Source organism: Pinus tabuliformis, chromosome J, assembly GCF_031772625.1.
Source record: "Pinus tabuliformis cultivar Carrire ecotype Pingquan chromosome J, CPIR1, whole genome shotgun sequence".
Taxonomy (NCBI): domain Eukaryota; kingdom Viridiplantae; phylum Streptophyta; class Pinopsida; order Pinales; family Pinaceae; genus Pinus; species Pinus tabuliformis.
The window spans coordinates 91,990,277-92,010,104 of record NC_142295.1 but is presented as its reverse complement, the minus strand read 5'-3'; the positions used below and the strand labels follow the sequence as shown (position 1 = coordinate 92,010,104).

Here is a 19,828-nt window from a genome sequence, read left to right as displayed (position 1 = left end):
AGTCTGTGCTCACGTCCAACAGAGTGTGAGTGATTATTTGCAGGTCAAATATGAGTTTGGTAAGTCATTCTCATCAGTTCTTGAGCAGGTATTGAGCTGGAGAGGCAGGAAAGCAGTGGAATAGATTTGGAGATCAGATCTGAGCTGTATTGTGTGTAACAGGTGGAGCTGGTACTGGATTGCTTGTGATAAGCATTGTACTTTGTAATGTTACATGATTCAATCAATATAATATACAGATAGTGTGGGGTTTTTAGCGAGATGCTTTCCCCGGGATACATACTGTGTTAATGAGTTTGATTGATGCTTCTATGTGTGCCTGTGAATGTTTCTGCTTCTATAAATTGATGATCAACGTAGAGGAGATTATGTATTATACATGTTCTGCTTATAATTGTATGATCAGGATAATCTCTGTGAATATGTGTTAAATTATTCAAAATTTCTACATGGTATCAGAGCTAGATGATTTGTAGAAAAAGTTTCTACATGGTATCGGAGCTGCTTGATTTGTAGAAGAGATTTTTACAGGATATCAAGCGAGGATTGATCATCGGATCTATTATTCAGAAAGTGTTTACATTTTATTTCTTCAGGCAGAGTCTGTAATCGGGCCAGGTAGCCTCTGGATTCATCCTTCTTTTGGAAGGTGAGATATCCGGTGAATGCCCAGATAGTCAATCTCTGTACAAGAAATACTTTGTTCTCACGAATTCTAGATCGGAAGTGGTTGAGTTTTTTGAGCTGGTGGAATTCGAATTTAATTCCAAAGAAAGAGATAAACTCAGAAACATTCAGTGTGAGAATGGAGACAGTATGCCCCAGTATCTCACAAAGTTCACCCAATGCCGGGATGAGCTGGGAAGTGTGGGGGTGACTGTCGGATGAGGATGGTGAGTCTAGCACTCCTTGACCTTCCTAAGAGTTGGCATAGCTACCAGGACTCGGTGAATGGAAGGGAGAAACTGCCAGGATGGGAGAGACTTTAGTCGGATCTTGTGCAAGAGGAGATTAGACGGAGCGCCATAGACGGTTCTTCATCCATGCAAGATGAGGAGAACTGTGCCTTAGCAAGCAAGGTGAAGAAGGGGAAGGAGAAGGTTTCTCTTTTCGAATCTTGTTCTTCCAGTGATGGGAAGAAAGTTGACAAGTCGAAGGTGCGATGCTTTCGTTGTCATGAGATTGGTTCATGGGTCAGGAACCTGTATGCTCTTGAGGTTCAAGATGCATGTGAAGCCTTGAGCAGCGAGGCAACTGATGGAGACTTGGTGGTTGAGAGGGAGCATATATTACTTCTCAACATGTAGAGCCAGAAGAAGTCTCAAACAATTGTGGAGGAGCCACGATTGGTGCAACAGCTTCAGGAGGTTGTGGAGCAGCCACAACAGGGGAAGCTGAGAGGAGATCGAGTAGAGACATCTACTCATCTAGAGACCTCCAATAGGGGGAAACTTCGAGCCAGGTGGGCTGAGGGATCGCATGCAGCCATACCTCCAGGTAGGAGGTGGGGTGATGTGGATTGATCGTCCCAAGGAGGAGGGGCAGGATCCTTGAGGTACCCAACCTCTTGGATGAGACCTTGCTACAGGAGCCCCAGATGTGTAGTAGCAGGAACTGACTGATTGGGTAGAGACAGATGCGGATGGAGCGGCAGAGAGAGCGACAGTGTAGGGAATCCCAGGACAGCGCATAGCTAGTAGGCTGCAGCAATGCGAGAGGCACAAGTGTTTTGCACAGTGCTAGGTGGCACAGAGAGGTGTGCAATGGTGCGAGATGCATGGAGATGTTGCAGTAGCACAGATGTCAGAGAGGGAGCACTTGTCAGCAGCAGGTAGAGCTTCAGCATCAGAGGGTGTTTCTAGCCCAACAGGGTGGTCAGTTGAGAGGTGCAGTGCGGATGCAATGCTGGCAGATAGAACCAGCAGCAGCATGGATGCAGTCAGAGATCAAAGTGACAGAGGCTAGAGCAATCAGATACTGAAGAGAACAGAGATGCAGAGTCTTCAGTCGACAGAGGCAATAGCAGTCAAAGACTTTGATGACAGAGCAAGTGGACCAGCCAGATGTGTTGCATGGAGAACATTCCAGAGTTACAGGATCGGGTTTGAGAGGAAGCCTTTCTTGTTGAGAGGGAGTGTTGAAAAGTGTGCAACAAGAAATACTTGTTGAGATTGCAACAAGATGATGGAGCTTAGTGAAAAGAGTCGCTTTCACTAAGTGGGCCCGCAGGCAAATTATGGTGCAAGTTCTATTTTTTATCCCAGCAGGGATGATCACAGTGTGGGTGATCACAGTGTGGGTGACCACAGTGTGAGTGATCAAAGTCTATTTTTAGACTGGCTGTCAAAAATAGAAAAGTCAAATATTATTGTCTCATAATAATATTTGGACTATAAACTTGATCTTATTCTCTTGGAGCACTTCAGGATGAGCTACGGATGTGGTACATGCAGATCCCAGAGGGAAATACGTGGTTACCTATGGGATGACTAATATTTGCATGCAGGACTTCAGTTAGAACTCAAGTGAGTTGAGTTTAGTGGACTGGAGGTGCAGTTGATGGAGTTGTGTTCAGTTTAGCTTTGTTAAACTGGTTGTATTTAGTCTAACTGGAAAATAGACTAGAAATGAGTTGGGTGAATTAGTTATTAATTAATTCACAAGTTATTAACTCATAATACAACTATAGAATACATCAGTTAACTCAGTTGCATGTCAGTGCATGTTCAGTTCAACAGGGACAGGTGTTAGAGGATCAGATTGCTATTAGTTGTGACTATAGCTGTGCATGATGATTTGCACAATCAGAGGGATTGAGTATGCCAATGAATTGGCCAATATCAAGAATTATAGCCTGTGCTCACGTCCAACAGAGTGTGAGTGATTATTTGCAGGTCAAATATGAGTTTGGTAAGTCACTCTCATCAGTTCTTGAGCAGGTATTGAGCTAGAGAGGCAGGCAAGCAGTGGAATAGATTTGGAGATCAGATCTGAGCTGTATTGTGTGTAACAGGTGGAGCTGGTACTGGATTGCTTGTGATAAGCATTGTACTTTGTAATGTTACATGATTCAATCAATATAATATACAGATAGTGTGGGGTTTTTAGCGAGATGCTTTCCCCGGGATACATACTGTGTTAATGAGTTTGATTGACGCTTCTATGTGTGCCTGTGAATGTTTCTGCTTCTATAAATTGATGATCAACATAGAGGAGATTATGTATTATACATGTTCCGCTTATAATTGTATGATCAGGATAATCTCTGTGAATGTGTTAAATTATTCAAAATTTCTACAACATAAAAACTGAGGATAGCAATATACAAGTGGATGCCTGTATCTGACCTGTGTCAGAGAAATTGGACTTTGTCAGTGCACGTGCTTGACACATATTTATGTTCGATGTTTGAAAGAGAAAGTTATTTTTGCTTGAGAAAAAGTTAGCATCGAATGAGCTTAATAAACCCAAATTCAATTCACAGAGTAATCTTATTATAACAAGACAGATTAACCAATCCAGGATAAATCAGGCAGTTGACAAGCTAAAGCAACATTATGAATTTTGTATGCTTGAGGTAAACAGAGTCAGAATAAGTAACACAGCTATCAAGGCATGTAGACACACATATACATGTTACACAAGGGCGAAGGCATTAGTGATACTATGAAATATTGATACTGAGTAAATTGGTATCATGTAATATATCTTGCTTGTGATTGGACATCACCCTATTATTGAAAAGTCAATACAACATCAACTGCTACAGTCAGAGAGCTGCTCTCTTTATTCCACAAAAGGAAACCACATCAAAGCACATCCATTCCAGTGTGGTTGGATCTCTTTTTTCAAACAATACTTTTTTGGTTGATGTATTTCAAGAGATTACATGAGTTCTCTGTAGATATTACACTCGTCATTTTGATCTGTATGTCAAATATGTTGAAGCATCCAGGCTGGGACTGCCTTTTGATTCTGAGATGTACTCAACTATTCATAGTCCTTTTTGTATTTACTCTTTGCTACAATCATCTTTTGAAATAGGTGTAATATAAATTCACCTATTCCAGAAACCAAAAATGTACAAAGAGATCCATACATTCATTTGAAAGCCATAATCCACTTTCGAAAGTGATAACTCCTATTCGAGACCAAAAAACAATAAAGAAAATTGTGCTTCAACAACAATTCACGGCATATCTCACAACTCGCGCCAGGTAGGGGTCTCTATATTAGAATATCACAAAATGCCTTTTAAGAGACATGGGAACTGACTCCAGGGTTTAATATGCACGGTAAGTTTTAAAAGTGAGTATAAATAAGGCATTCTGGTGCTTTCAAAATTTAAAATGATCAAAAACTCATCTCATCCCATGTTTTGACCAAACGTTTCGATGTATATTTATCCTATATGATTATTATAAATCTATACAACTTATTTCAGCATAGATAGAAACAATTTAAGACATCAATGCCCATATATCAACCACACTGGACACTGATGTTTTCAAATAACAGATACCTCAAAGAGTCCAATGCTAGAGACTGAACTAATTTATACTGCTGATAGCAATTGTGCAATTGGACAATAACAAAGCAAGCATACACTCACATATTTTGCTAAATTGTCTCTCCCTTCAGTTTAGCATGCTTCTCGTAGTAAAATACATGCAATGAACTCCCTCTGAATATGGAAACATTACTGAACTCCATATGGGAATTTTCAAAAGCCAATCAACGGTCAAAAGTCCACTGGTTCCAAAGGTTACAACTGCACACCAACAATATCCAAAAATTCATCCCTGATAAGAGGTATGATTAATACCTAAGAGACTGGCCCACATTTTCAAGTCACTGACAACCCCAGTTGACACTGTAGTGACAACTGTATAACCCGTGAAAAAGTAAAATACTAATCCATGTTCCTTCAAGCTGATATGTATACAGTCTATCGCAATTTATTTTTCTGACTGGGGAGTATAATGTTTGGATTTCTAATGTAAGAACTTAATGTGGCAAGCTCCTTCCATCTTCCACTGCAATGAACACGAGTGGAAATACTCCACAGAGTGTCCCTGTGTTTAACTCTGGTCTTTGATCGTGGCTTTGATGTTGGCATTCGTTTTAGATTCAATAAAAATTGCTTTGGACTCTTGTCCATAGCATTTGCAATCAACCAACGAGTACCCGAGAGTAGTTGTTTTGGAGTGCTCCAGCTCTTCAGATTAGTGCTTTCCTGCAACTCTAGACCTGCCACATGGACATCTGTGACATTGAACTGAGATGGTGCTTCTTTTCTATCCTTCATTTCTTCAGGGATTCTATCATGCACTATATCTGACAGTCTCCTTTCTATTACGAGATGTGGAGAACGTACAATTTGTTTTGCTTATACTAAAGCCATCATAGGAGCTCCCACTGGTTCATAGCTCCGAAAAGGATCATGTAACTGAACTCTCAAAATCACTGTCAAAGCATTTCCTATGAAACCCTGTTTCTCAATGCCAATATCAACCTTATCATCTTTGGTGTGCCTTCTAATGATTGACTCTGAATGAACACCAGTGTGAGTGGCAGAGATCATAGAAATCCTCTCCTTTGTTCCCTCGTTATCCATTCGTGAAATTAGTTGGACCCACTCGTCTAAGGTAATGGCCATTTCCAACAAGCCATCAACATTATTCTTCCCATCCTTTGCATCTAATGATTGCAAACCTGCTGTTCCTTCCAACCTCAGAGGGCCACTTTTGCTGCCTCTTATTCCTACAAAGGATCTCTCTCCTGACCATAATGCATTGACACACCAGGGTGCATCCTGCTCTGCCATATCTGATTGTATCTTGAGTCCCTCGATAGCTAGAGCTTCTATCTTCTCCATAGCTGACGGGACTAGTTCTTCAAGTGAAATAAATTCATCGCAAGAATCCCTAATGCCAGAGTCAGATATCCGTAGTCCCTGAGTCCCGACTCTATTCTGAATTGTTCCTTCTGGAACAGCCATCCTTTTATCAATAGATAGATGGTCAGACCTATGATCTGATCTCATGTCTCGACATATTAACTGTCTGCATGTCAAAGCAACAAAGGTAAGCAACATTGTTGAATAAGAAGAGCTTTCCTGAATATCTTTTAACAAGATGTGCTTCTCTGAATGTTGTACAAATATTTACAGACAAATAAAAAAACAACAATAGCATTAGTTTAACCCAGTTTTAGATATGTCAAGAACTTAAGCCCATACCTTGCTTCTAATGCTATTTGCTGAATAGTTTTCCCAGTGATGTTTTCAAGAGGCATCATTGCTTTAGCTTGCATGGTAAGTCTTTCAGCTCCAGGAGAAGCTAATCTATGCAAAATATCAATAACACTGGATCCCATTTCAGCAGGCATTACAAGAGGCTTTGATACCTGCATGATCAATCTTCCCTTGCTTTTACTATTATCAAGTAACATGGGACTCATTGACCTTAGTGAACCTCCGCTCTTCATCCTGATAACTGAACCATGTCCCCCTGCAAGAGCAGGAAGCTCAACTGACCTCAAGGCAGGAAAACTGAGAGGAATGTCCAATCCAACCGAGGGATCTTGACGAGAATCTTTAAAAGCTTTTAAATCCAAACCCCACTTTTGTATCAGTGCTTCTGCTTCTGCATCCTCTAGCATCCTAGCTCGTATGTTATTGTGCATGGTCCGAGTTGATTTCTGAAGCTCTGATTCTGCAATCTGCTCTAACGATACCAATTTTAGATCTTCATCTGAGTCCCAACTATGTCTAGAAGTTTGAGCAAACTTCCAGACAGCTGGTACACAAAGTTCAGGTTCAGGGCTGCCTACTTCCAATGAAGGCACTCTCTCAAATGGCTTGGGAAGGCACACTTTGGGAGAGTCTGATCCAATTTCAGGACTCGAACAAACAAAATCTTGATTAAGCATACTAAGAAATGCACCTTCAATTAAATCTTCAACATTTGTAGAAGGTCTTTCCAAATAGTTGTACCTCTCTTCCTCATGTTGACAAGACACTGGAGATATGTGAGCATCAATATTCTCCTCCAAACAAGGATGAAGAGTATCTGATTGCAGGATCCGTGAGACACTGGTAGCAGTCTCAATCTTTCCTTTCCCTTTGCTGGATCTCAAACTATTCACTTCACAGCTTTGATTGCAATCTGGTACTTCTGATACATCGCTACATCCCATCATCTCAACAACTGTTAACCTGATATTTTCCTCAACCTTATCCTCAAACCTGCAAGCAGCCTGGCTGAAACTGCCACTGGATTCAGCCGGAGAAAATGAGCTGGTATTTGCTTCGTCATCAAACGAGGGCTTCAAATTGAAAGCCTTCAAATGTTCTGAATGTTGAAGCCACATGCTAGTTTTAGTAGGGAGCTCATGAACAGGGTCATCCAGGCTCAAATAACTTACATAGTCATGATTTGCTCCAGGTTCATATATAGAAGTAGATGCCTGACCTGGCAATCCACAGATCAGCAGAGTTCTTGGGGTGGAATTTGGAAGTCTGCCAACAAAGGATTCCTCATTTTTGCAAGCAGCCTGACTACAACTGCCACTAGATTCAGACAGATGATTGACTGAAGGGAATGAACTTCGTTTTGCTTCAAGATCAAACAAGGACTCCATACTGCCCCCCTTCATTTCTTTTGACTGTTGAAGCTGCATGGTAGTTTTGCTGGAGATCTCATTAACAGGGTCATCTATGCTCAAATGATTTGTGTACTCATGATTTGCTCCGGATATGGAAGTAGATGATGCACTGATCATTGGAGTCCTAGGTGTGGAATTTGAAAGTATACCAACAAAGGATTCCTCATTCTTGCAAGCAGCCTGACTACAACTGCCAGTAGATTCAGCCAGATGATTGGCTGAAGGGAATGAGCTGGATTTTCCTTCAAGATCAGACAATGACTCCAAACTGGCCCCCTTCATACCTTCTGACTGTCGAAGCTGCACGCTAGTTTTAGTAGGAATCTCATTCACAGGGTCATCTAGGCTCAAACGACTTGTGTAGTCATGATTTGCTCCAAGTTCAGAGAAGGAAGTAGTTGCCTGCCCTGCGGTTGAGCCAATCAGCGGAGTACTAGAGCTGGAATTTGAAAGTCTGCCAACAGAGCATTTCTCATTCTTACAAGCAGCCTGACTACAAGTACTAGTAGATTCAGCTAGGTAATTGGGCGAAGGGAATGAGCTGGATTTCGCTTCAAGATCAAACAAGGGCTCCAAATTGCCTCCCTTCATATCTTTCGATGGTAGAATCTGCGTGCTAGTTTTAGTAGGGATCTCATTAACAGGGTCATCTAAGCTCAAACGACTTGTGTAATCATGATTTGCTCCAGGTTTAGATATGGAGGTAGATGCCCGACCTACCGATGCATGGATCAGCTGAGTCCTAGAGATTGAATTTGGAACTCTGCCAACAAAAGATTCCTCATTCTTGCGGGCAGCATGACTACAACTGCCACTAGATTCAGCCAGGTAATTGGCTGAAGGGAATGAGCTGGATTTTTCTTCAAGATTAAACAATGGCTCCAAACTGTCTCCTTTCAGATCTTTGGATGGTAGAATCTGCCTGCTGGTTTTAGTAGGGATCTCATTAACCGGATCATCTAGGCTCAATCGACTTGTGTAGTCCTGATTTGCTCCAGGTTTAGATATGGAAGTAGATGCCCAACCAACCGATGCACAGATCGGTGGAGTCCTAGTTATTGAATTCGGAACTCTGCCATCAAATGAAACCTCATTCTTGCAAGCAGCCTGACTACAACCAACAAATGATTCCTCATTCGTGCAAGCAGCTTGACTACAACTGCCACTTGATTCAGCCAGCCAACCGGCTGAAGGAAATGAACCGGTTTTTGCTTGATGATCAAACGAGGACTCCAAACTTGCCCCTTTCATATCTTCTGGCTGTTGAAGCTGCATGGTAGTTCCAGTAGGGGTCTCTTTAACAGGGTCATCTAAGCTCAAATTACTTGTGTAGTCATGATTTGATCCAGGTGTAGATATAGAAGTAGATGCCCGGCCTACCAATGGGCAGATCAATGGAGTCCTGGGGATTGAATTTGGAATTCTGCCAACAAAGGATTCCTCATTGTTGCCAGCATCCTGACGACAACTGCCACTGGATTCAGCCAGATAACTGGCTGAAGGGAATGACATTGTTTTTCCTTTATGATAAAGCAAGGACTCTGAACTGCCCCTCTTCATATCTTCTGATTGTCGAAGACGCATGCTACTTTTAGTAGGAAGCTCATTAACAGGGCCATCTAGGGTCAAATGACTTGTGTAGTCATGATTTGCTCTAGGTTCAGATATGGAAGTAGATGCCTGACCTGCATATGCACAAATCTCTGGAGCTCTAGAAGTGGAGTTTGGGACTTTGCCAAAAGATTCATTCGACACTCTGTCATGAAAATCTACAACAGTATAATCTTTATGCCGCATTCCCCCAAGCTCTTTGCCCAGGATTTTATACTGGAAAGTCACAGTTAAAGTCCCTCCTTTAGCTTTACCTGCAAGACTGAAACTCGTAGTCCAGCTATCTGGTTTCGCATTCCCTCTATTGCCTCCTAAAAATTCTGGAAGCAACTTGCTGAGATCGAGCCGATGCTTGCCAAAATCTAGCCCCTCACCATCCAATGAATCCACAAAAAGAGTGAAAATTTTCGGCTTATAACGCATACCTTGATCAGGATTTTTGATGCTGCCATAAATGGTGGAGCTGTGATGAAGAGTCTGTTCAAATTCTGCGCTCCCTCGATAAACAGGAGCAGGTTTTGTATTCTCTTCTCTATCTCGTCTCCTCCAATGCACAGCGAGAAGAAAGCCATCCATGCTCTGTGGAAGCCCATCTATTCTGTGCACTTGCACTGAGAATATGCAGCCGAATTTCTGCTGTCCGATATGCGAAAGAACTCGCACGGGTCTCCAATCCCATAAACTTTTCTTGAGGGGCAATTCGATCTCCTTACTAAATTTCAAGTTGTCTTCCAGCCATTTGGAGAAATTATCAGTATTGAGAGGACTATGTTCTGCGCAACTGCGGGAGTGGGACAGCTGCAGAGGATTCCATGCTTGAATTTGCCCAGACAAGCCAGGGATTGCAGAGGATGTAGAATGTCGATGTTCAATTTCAGGAGGAGACATCTCGGATACATCACTGTTCATAGTAAGACCTCTATCAGGGAATTTTCTTAAGCGCGTTTCTTTAATACCGTGCTTTTCCATTGCTGAGATTGGAAACTTACCCAACTGGGATTCCTGTCACAGGGTCGAAGTCTGCTGGACACCAAATTTTTTCTGGCAGATGATTTTTTCCTTTCTTCTTGAAACTCCAAATTTTGGGAACAGCCTAGCGTAACAAAGTCTGTACAACCTTGCCTATCAGGGCATTTGAAGGGATGAAATAGGCATGCTTCCATTGCTATTGCCATTGCAGTGGTTTTCGTAATTGGAATCCGCGTGCTGTGTGCACGTTTTTGGGTTTGTCTCAGAATTTGTGTTCAAATATTTGACCCCATAAATGCCGCGAAATACGTTCCAGCTTGTTCAGATAACCTTTGAATAAATAAACATTCACATCCGCTCAACCAAAATTGATTATCAAAATTAAGATAACATGATAATATATATTATGTCCTCCTCATATATAGCAATAATAATAATCCTCATATTTAATAATAATAATAATAATAATCCTCATATTTAATAATAATAATAAGATCTAGTTTGATATCAAATTTTGAAATTGGAGTATATATATATATATATATATATATATATATATATATATATATATATATATATAATTATTTTTTAATATAATTTTTAGATTTTGGTTTTGGAGTATATTTTAAGAGCGTTTTTGTTTTGTTAGGAGCTCGTTTCTTTTGCACTTAGGGAAAAAGTGTAAGGCCTAAGATTTAGAGGCATTTAGCGAGAGCTAACGTTTGCCCTCTTATGGACCACTAGCATGGTAATTCCAAATGGCATGGTTTTCCTTGAATAATGGTGATGAGTCAACCTAAGAATAATAACAAGTGATAGTTGTCCACTTTGACAACTAAGTTATAACAAGTTTGGTTTTTGCTTTGCCCCCCTTATGGACCACTATCATAGTAATTCCAAATGGCATGGTTTTCCTTGAATAATGGTAATGAGTCAGCGTAAGAATAATAACAAGTGATAGTTGTCCACTTTGACAACTAAGTTATAACAGGTTTGGTTTTGGTTTGGTTTTTCCTTTGCTAAGAGCTCGTCTTCCTTGGACGTAAGGAAAAAGGTCAAGGCCCAAGACCTAGAGGCATTTAGCAGGGGTGAAAGTTTGACCCCTTATGAATCACTAGCATGGTAATTCCAAATATCATGATTTTCCTTGAATAATGGTGATGAGACAACGTGAGAATAACAACAAGTGATAGTTGTCCACTTTGACAACTAAGTTATAATAAATTTGGCGAGGGTGTAAAAAATATATATGACAAACTCATGCTTTAAAATGAAAATTTGACATCATGTTAGTTAAATTTATAAAATATTGATAATCTATATATATATATAAAAGTTGGTTATGATTTGTGAAGTTTGATGTTTGTGACTGACCTGACTAACTTATGACTCAAGAGACCGTGATTCAAGGTATTTAAATCATCAAATTCATCCAAAATACAAGGATATCTAAATTATCAAAATCATTTTGAGATTGTTAACTTACCACTTTATAAAACAAAATCCTATATTTTTATTAGTTAAATTTATAAAATATTTTATTTTATGGGTGAAATTTGACATTATTATCTTAATATTTTCATTTTTAAAATTTAAATATAATATTTTTTTAGTTAACATTGAAGTAATTATTTAAATAAATAATTCTTAAAAATTATTTTTTTTACTTTAAAAAAAATGTAATTTTTTGGGGGAGGCAAAAGTGGGAGGGGTTATATATCACCCAGAAATTGAGACTCAATATTTTTTGGCATTGGGGATCACCACGAATAACCAAACAAAATTCTCGCCCTTGTGGAAGGGCTAGAAATGGCAATATTAAAGAATATTCAACATCTAATTGTATTTGGGGATTCAATGATAGTCATTCAACAAGTGATCAAACTAAAAGTAATCTTTGATTGTGATCAAACTCCTATTTTGCAAAGGATCCATAGGAAATTGAAAATTTTGAGTCCATCAAGTTCTACCATGTTAAGCGACATCTTAACATCAAAGCAGATGCCTTATCTAACAAATTTGCCTCCTTGGACCAAGGAATGATACTTCAAGATAATGAAAGATGTATATGTAAGCCTTTGCCATGATCAAAGCAATAAGAAATCAAGATCAAAGAGGTTTGGGCGCTATAAGTGCAAGGGAAGGAGGAATGTGATCTCAGGAATCCCATTGTAATAGTGACCGAGTTCATTTCAGGATGGCGAGTCACTTGAAAACCATCGTAGTAGTTTGGCAGCTCTGCTTAATTGATGGTACACGATATTCAATTACCACTTGGCTATGATAGGATGATAATTCCAAGGAAGAGGACAACTGTTGTCGAGCAGTCGTCCTTCATTATTTCATGAAGGAGAGGTGGACGTAAGCCTTCATTCAAAAATTGAATTTGGCGTGCTTGATTAACACCATAGTGATGAAGGTAGTTTCAATCCCTGGTTGCAAAAATGCAGGTCGATGACTGATGGACAGGGGCATTAATGAGGGGGTAAGTTTCTTAAGGTCTGTGAGAGGAAGCAAAATGTGATAGAAGAGGCATTCACATGTAGTGCAACTCCTAAGGCATGTCGAGTATTTATCCCTCGGGTTATGGTTCGTGTTTGGATTAACCATTTCTCTAGTGTTCCTCCGTGTCAACATATTGTAGAGAACATGGATGGTGTAGTGTAGAATACAGAATGCAGACATTACAATGCAACTGGACTACATAATAGCCACCATGGAGCATATTCTATCTCTACTGAACAGACAAGGGGAACTGTTGGCTAATAGAAACCAGGCTCAAACGCTTTTTGCTAATAAAAAATTTGATCTCCTCCAGGTCAAGCTAGACCAGTTGTAGGTAAAGGATGACATGTTGGACCTTTGTTTGGAAAAACTTGAAGCCACAACTCATCAGGATCCAAGGAGGTTAAGGTGGAATTGGAACATTGCATAGAAATGGGATCTCCTCAGCTCACTATTCATGTTCAACAAGAGTGTGAGGAAGCCACAATCACTGGAGAAGATGTTGAAGACAATCTGACCCTTATAGGCTAGTCAATTTTCATCTTTTTTTTAATATGTTTTGCAAATATATATTAGTTTTAGGAATCTTTTGGAATATTTATAAGTGTGAATAGAATAGGTAGAAAGTGAAATAGAAATACCGGTTTTTTGTTTATATAATAAAGAGTTTTGGCTTTAAAATTAGATTTCTATAAATACCATTACACTGAAAAAAAAATATATATATATATATAATTTTTATTTTTAATTTATTTTTCATATTTTTAATTTTTTAACTATATTTTTAAATAATAGAAAAATATATTTTCATATATAAAGATTTTTTTAAATAACAGTTATTGATTTAAAATACAAGAATATACCCAATTTCATATTAATATTTTAAATTTTATATTAAGGAAACCATTATTTTTAAAAGTTGAAATTTATATATTAAAATTGAAAAATAAATTTAGAAGTATAAATTTATTAAACTTAAATATATATATAAATATAAATTTCATATTAATATTTTAAATTTTATATTAGCAAAACCATTATTTTTAAAAGTTGAAATTTATATATTAAAATTGAAAAATAAATTTAGAAGTATAATTTTATTAAACTTTTATATATATAAATTTAAGAAAACCTAAAAAATTATTTTTTAAATAAAAAATTTATTTCTAACTATTATTTATTATATAATAATAAATAATTCTTTTAATCTTTCTAATCATCATCATTATTGATGATGATGATGATGGTTAACGTCCGCTAAGACCAAATAATGATCTATCGGACCTAAAAAGACAAATTATTTATTTTGATTTAAGATTTTATTCCTATGCTCAAAAAGCTTGGAGAGAAGCCTCCCGAGTTCACTATAATTTTGGCATTGTAAAAGGCTAGGAAGGTCAGTATTGTAACAAAGGTTGTGAAATTGAGATCTAATGTGGTTGTATGCAGGGCACTCTAAGAGGAAGTGGTTTTCATCCTCGATGCTCCTATTCTCACAAATATGGCAGATCCTTTCCATCCATGGCGTTTTAGGAACTACCTAGCGGCCAGTTTCACTATGGAGCTCATGAGAATTCGTTCTAATATTTGCTATATTAATTTTCTTTTTTGAGCTAGTTAGAATAGAGAGATACTTTTGATCTTCAAGGGTGGGGTTGATGACCTTCTTATAATAACTTAATTTTCTTTTAGACGCTAAATCTTTCTCACACCACAATTTTTCTTTGAACTTAGAAGTAACAATATCTTTAATGTTATTTATGTTTTGCAAAGCATCATTCTCATTGATCTCCCAATAGTTTAACCAGGCCCTTGTGTCCTTATGCCATCCTCGGTTAAGCCTTAGGTGATTTTGGCTGGAATTTAAAGCTAGCTTAGGGAGTCTATGATTGTCTATGTTATTGAGCTTGTGCTTGTACATCAGAAACCTGACCATAGCTAGGCTCTCAATAGAAGAAAGACCTGCTTCTATAAGGAGAATAGGATAGGGTGTATTACTTTTAATTTTCAAGTTATAAGTTATAAAACGCTTCTGGATTTGCTCAATCTTCCTCCATGATTCTCTGGAGATGTTGCAGCCCCAAACTTCACAGCCATATAAGATAACAGGAGTGACTAAAGTTTCAAAGAGGAACTTCTTTTTATCCCACATTACGAGGTTTGCTGTTTTACAATTATTTTCAAGACCAAAATAAGCTTTCCATCCCCCATTGATTCTTTTCTCAATGCTATGGTTCCAGTTGAGCTTGTGATGGTTCCAGTTGCATATTAAATTTATTTTTTTCACATTAATTTTTGCGCTTTTATAAGAATTATTATTAGGAAAAGAATATGCAACTGTGTTTTTTAAACTATATTTGTATTGGAGGTATTTTTTTGGGAACAATTATGTGTGTCAAACTGCAATGTTTGACGTGATTTTTTTAGGTGAACACTTCACTATTTTTAAGAATAGTAATCTTGAAAATTTATATTTATATTTATATGTTCTTGAAAATTTATATTTATATTTATATGTTCTTTATATTATGTGAAAATTTATATTTATATTTATATGTTTTTTTATATTATCATTAAATGTATTTGTTTTATTATTGTATGGACAAAATTGATCTCAAAAATGATTTTAAAAGGTCATTTCATTTATGAATTACATTATGTTAATGTAATAATATACATTTTTTATTTCTTCAAATTTATCAAAAAAAATATTGGAATTGTAAATTTGAATTGTTGAATATATATAATTCAAGTGTTATAAAAGGTTTTTTTACAGTAAATTTATTTATGTATTTAAAGATGCATTTTAAATAATAAAAAATTACAAGTTCACCACAAAATAATACTAGTACAATCACATTAAAAATATTAATGTGCTTGATAAAGCCTCGTGAATATAACGAAAAAAAACTATTGCAACACGAAGAATGTCTTACTAATGCACACATTTATTTGATTAACCATATATAAAAAAGTTATGGGTCAACTTTAACTTAAGGAAAAAAAGAACTATAAATGAACGTTATAAATAATAATGAGGAACTTATTAGAATTAAAATAATCTCGAATCTCTAAGAAATTGATGGGTGGCTCTGGGTAGGGAGCCACGAATCTAATTTTTAAAAATTTATTAAAAGTAATGAACTATTTTGTTAAATAATTTTTTCTTATATAATGAAATGATATTTTAAGGTGCACGAGACTAAAAATAGTCTATGAGACCATTAGTTCCTTGTTTTTTTATATATAAATGAATGTTATAGATAATAATGAGGAACCTATTAGAATTGGAGTCCTCTAACGAGGAAGAGGAATTGCGCCAAAAGTGGTCGGAATCTGGGTAAAAAAATTTCAAAAAATCTTGTAGAGATAGTGTTTCAATCGTGTTTTTGATGGTGGAAATGGATTCAACACCATCAAAAACGTCTAGGACACCTAAAATTTTGAACTTTAACAACTATAACTTGGATTTATAAAAATCCTTGCCGAATTTTCACTAAATATAACCGGAATTTCCATAACTTTCCGGGCAATTCCTCTGGCTAGTTAGACTTAGAATTGGAATAATCTCAAATTCCTAAGAAATTGTTGGGCGGGGAGCCACATGGCACGAATCTAATTTTTAAATTTATTAAAAATCAATGCAACCTAACAAACTCTTTAAACACTACAAACATTACAATTGTTGATAAGCATTAAGACTAAGCATATGTTGAGCATATTCCCTTGAAAATTAATCTAAACCCTCAATTAACAAAATATTAAAAAAGTTAACAAATCCTCATCCACTATAAGTTGAATTAAAAAACCTTCAACAATTACCAAATTTTAAGGAATTTAGACTTCTGTGATCCATAACATTGTTTAGAAAATCTTCGGCAAAATCACATAACCAATCTTGTGTCGACGCGTTTCGAACCAACCAGTGTGGTTCATCGTCAGGACAAGTTGAAGAACCAATCTGGCTTAGCTCGATTAAATATAGTGTGCAGAGACTCCAACGGCTAAAATTATAATGGCTAATTTGACCTAATGAACCTGGTCAAATCACTAAAAAAAAAAAAAAAAAAAAAAAAAAAATTAATTAATATTTTTCTAGAAATAGTTAAAATTGGTAAAAAGGAATTCATTTGTCAATTTAAAATAAATAGATATATTATTAATATTATTTCTATTAATAGAATCTGTAATATAAATGGTTATTATATGTTAAATGATTTATTATTATTTATTATTTAAATAATTAAATAATAATAAATTAATTTAAAATAGATATATTATTAATATTATTCCAAATCTCTAGTATAATATTAATACTTTAATTATAATGGTCATTATATAATGATATATTACTATTCAATTATATTATTAAATAATTAATATTTAATATTAATAATGGATATACTATTAAAATGTTAGTATAAAGATAAATAGATATATTATTAATATTGTTTCACGAGAATCTATAGTATGATACTCATATTTTAATTATACTGGTCATTAAATAATATATATTAAATGATTTATTATTATTCTATTATTATTTAAATATACGTGAATGGTAATAAATCACTACTCTTTTTATAATTAAGTTACATTAGGTAATTATGTAATAAATTAATGGTCCAATGGTAAGTTAGATTTCCATTATTTATTTCTTTAAAATATATCATATTCATTATTTAAATATAATGGTCATTAAAATAAGTTATATAAAGTAATATATGTTTATCGAATCTTTTATAACTACTTAATGATTTTTAATCCCAAACAAATTGTTAAACCATTATTATTCCTACAGTCTTGTTATCCTAGGAAATGCCAATGTTAATTCATAATAGTATCAATAATATTGGTAAATCAATTTTTTTTTTTATCCTTTAGACTTAATGGTCAAATAATCAATGTTAGTTCAATAATAGAGGTAACTAAGACCTTAGGTAAATAAATTGTTACCTACAAGGTTGAAACTAACCTTATTGGTCTACAATTTATCCTTTAAACTTAAGGTCAAGTTACCATTAATAATCGATATTTATTCAATATTTATTTATTTATTCAATATTTATTTATTCAAAAATATATTAAAGTCAACTATGTCATAAGGTAAGTATTATATTCATTATAAGGATTAAGAAATGGGGTCTTAATAGACATTGATAAAGGGAAACTCAATGTATAATTAATAAATCTATGAAAAAATAATAATAAATGTCCAATGGTATCATAAACCGATTAAGGATAATACACTAATAAGCCGAGACTGATTCCTAACTTATTAAAAACACTCCAAAAAATCAGACAAATCTGTCAAAAGAAAATTCAAGGAGGGGAAGATAGAAACCCTAAGACCAAACAAAAACGGCGAAAGAGGAGGCTAGGAAGACAAAGCTGGGACCCAGCAACTGCTGATCTTCCAGCCATCATCCCTATTAAGATTGATTGGCCTTTTCTCAATCTCCAGGGCCTCTCTAAATTTACGATGGTGAAACTGCGCAACTTTGGCAATGACTTGAGCCTCCTCTATACATACATGATGCATAGTCTTCCCTGCATGCTCAGCCAGGGCCGAGGACTTGGTCCTACCATGTCTTAAATCCGCTGAATGTTCGCTAATCCTCTGATTGATAGAGCGACCAGTCTCACCAATATAAGGGGTGCCACAGGAACATGGAATGACATAGACGCCCTTCAAGTCCTTAGGGTCAATCGGGTCTTTCACAGACCTGAGGGAGCCACGGATCGTATTGAGAGGTCTGAAGGTTGCGGGAACATTATACTTCCTCAGAATCCTCGCAATCCTGTCCGTGGTTCCTTGGATGTAAGGAAGATTCACACCCATGATATGATCACTAGGAACCCTTCGGATAGAAGGCTCCTTCTTGGCCCTGAGGAAGGCTTTTAGACCGAGGTGCTTCCTGTAACCATTCTTCTCAAAGACTTCTAGGAGGTGAGCCTTCTCCGACTCCAGGCTTTCCTCATCCGAAATTCTAACAGCACGGGTGGCAAGTGTGCTAAGAACTCCTATCTTCTGAGCGGGAAAATGATGCGACGAAGCATGTAAGTATTGCTCAGTGTGCGTCTTCTTTCTATAATTAAAAAAATCAAAATATAAAACATTTAAACTTAATTAATATTAATTATTTTATATATCTATATATAGTTATTATTATTATTATAATATTTTTAATATGGTATATTTTTTATAATATTAAAATTTTCCCACAAAAATTTCATTTCTAAATGCACGATGTACTCCAGTGATTTATCTAAGAGAGGGTGCCATGGTTGACTCTTAATTGAACATGAACTAAGTGTATTATGAATGGCTAAAAATTGAACATAAACTTCATTAATTTTTAGTAAGTGTATTATGAACGGTGGAACATAAACTTCATTAATTTTAAGTAATTGTATCATAAATGATGAATGATTTTTTATTAGTGAAATTATGGATTACTCTTTCTTAATTAAAAAATATTCTATTTTTACTATTAGAAATATGAATTTTATATGATAGATGTTTTTGTTTCAAATATTTTCTCTTACTCTTAAGTATTAATCACATTTTATTAGCTTTAATTTAAATTTGTGTGGGGAGTATAACACAAACTTGCCTACTTAGATTGAGAGGATAAAAACTTATCATCTTGACCACCTAAGTTAAACTTAATTGATAATATCCTTTGAAATCTATAAGGTATATGTAACAAATAAAAAAAATCACAATTAAATATTCTTCAAAATTTAATTTCTATATTTAAACATCCTTTACCATAGTTATTGTGGTTTTCATAAACCAAGAGGTCCTTAAGATGAATTAAGTTGTAGAATTGGGTAAAGTTATGCCTCATTTTTTTTGAAATCTAAAATTATTATCATAAATTTCTATTATATACACACAAAAAGCTACAAATATCTTTGGAGGAAGCCTACCATAGAGGAACATAGGTCCTCCTTCTTAACAATAGCATAATTGTCCATGGATTTTGAAAATACCCAACTATTCACTGCTAAACAAAAAAACATAGCAACCATGATTATCGTAATAAAATTGCAAATGTAAACTATGTAG

The 19,828-nt window shown here is 35.9% G+C and overlaps 1 protein-coding gene across 1 annotated transcript; it reads right to left on the bottom strand.

Moving 5' to 3' along the window:
- Window positions 1–4,536: 4,536 nt before the first annotated feature.
- Window positions 4,537–10,536, bottom strand: LOC149225668 (uncharacterized). Its single transcript, XM_089377250.1, has 2 exons — window positions 6,242–10,536; window positions 4,537–6,065 (listed from the first exon to the last, which is right to left on the bottom strand). The coding sequence occupies exons 1-2, from the start codon at window positions 10,246–10,248 to the stop codon at window positions 5,390–5,392; spliced, it is 4,683 nt and encodes a 1,560-aa protein (XP_089233376.1). The 5' UTR covers window positions 10,249–10,536; the 3' UTR covers window positions 4,537–5,389.
- Between the last annotated feature and the right edge of the window lie 9,292 nt (window positions 10,537–19,828).

What these genes read in the sequence shown, in the direction of transcription:
- LOC149225668 (XM_089377250.1), bottom strand. Translation starts at nt 10,248, where the DNA reads ATGGAAAAGCACGGTATTAAAGAAACGCGCTTAAGAAAATTCCCTGAT. An exon ending in CAAATAGCATTAGAAGCAAG is followed by an intron (nt 6,066 to 6,241) that starts GTATGGGCTTAA and finishes TTTGACATGCAG; the next exon opens with ACAGTTAATATGTCGAGACA.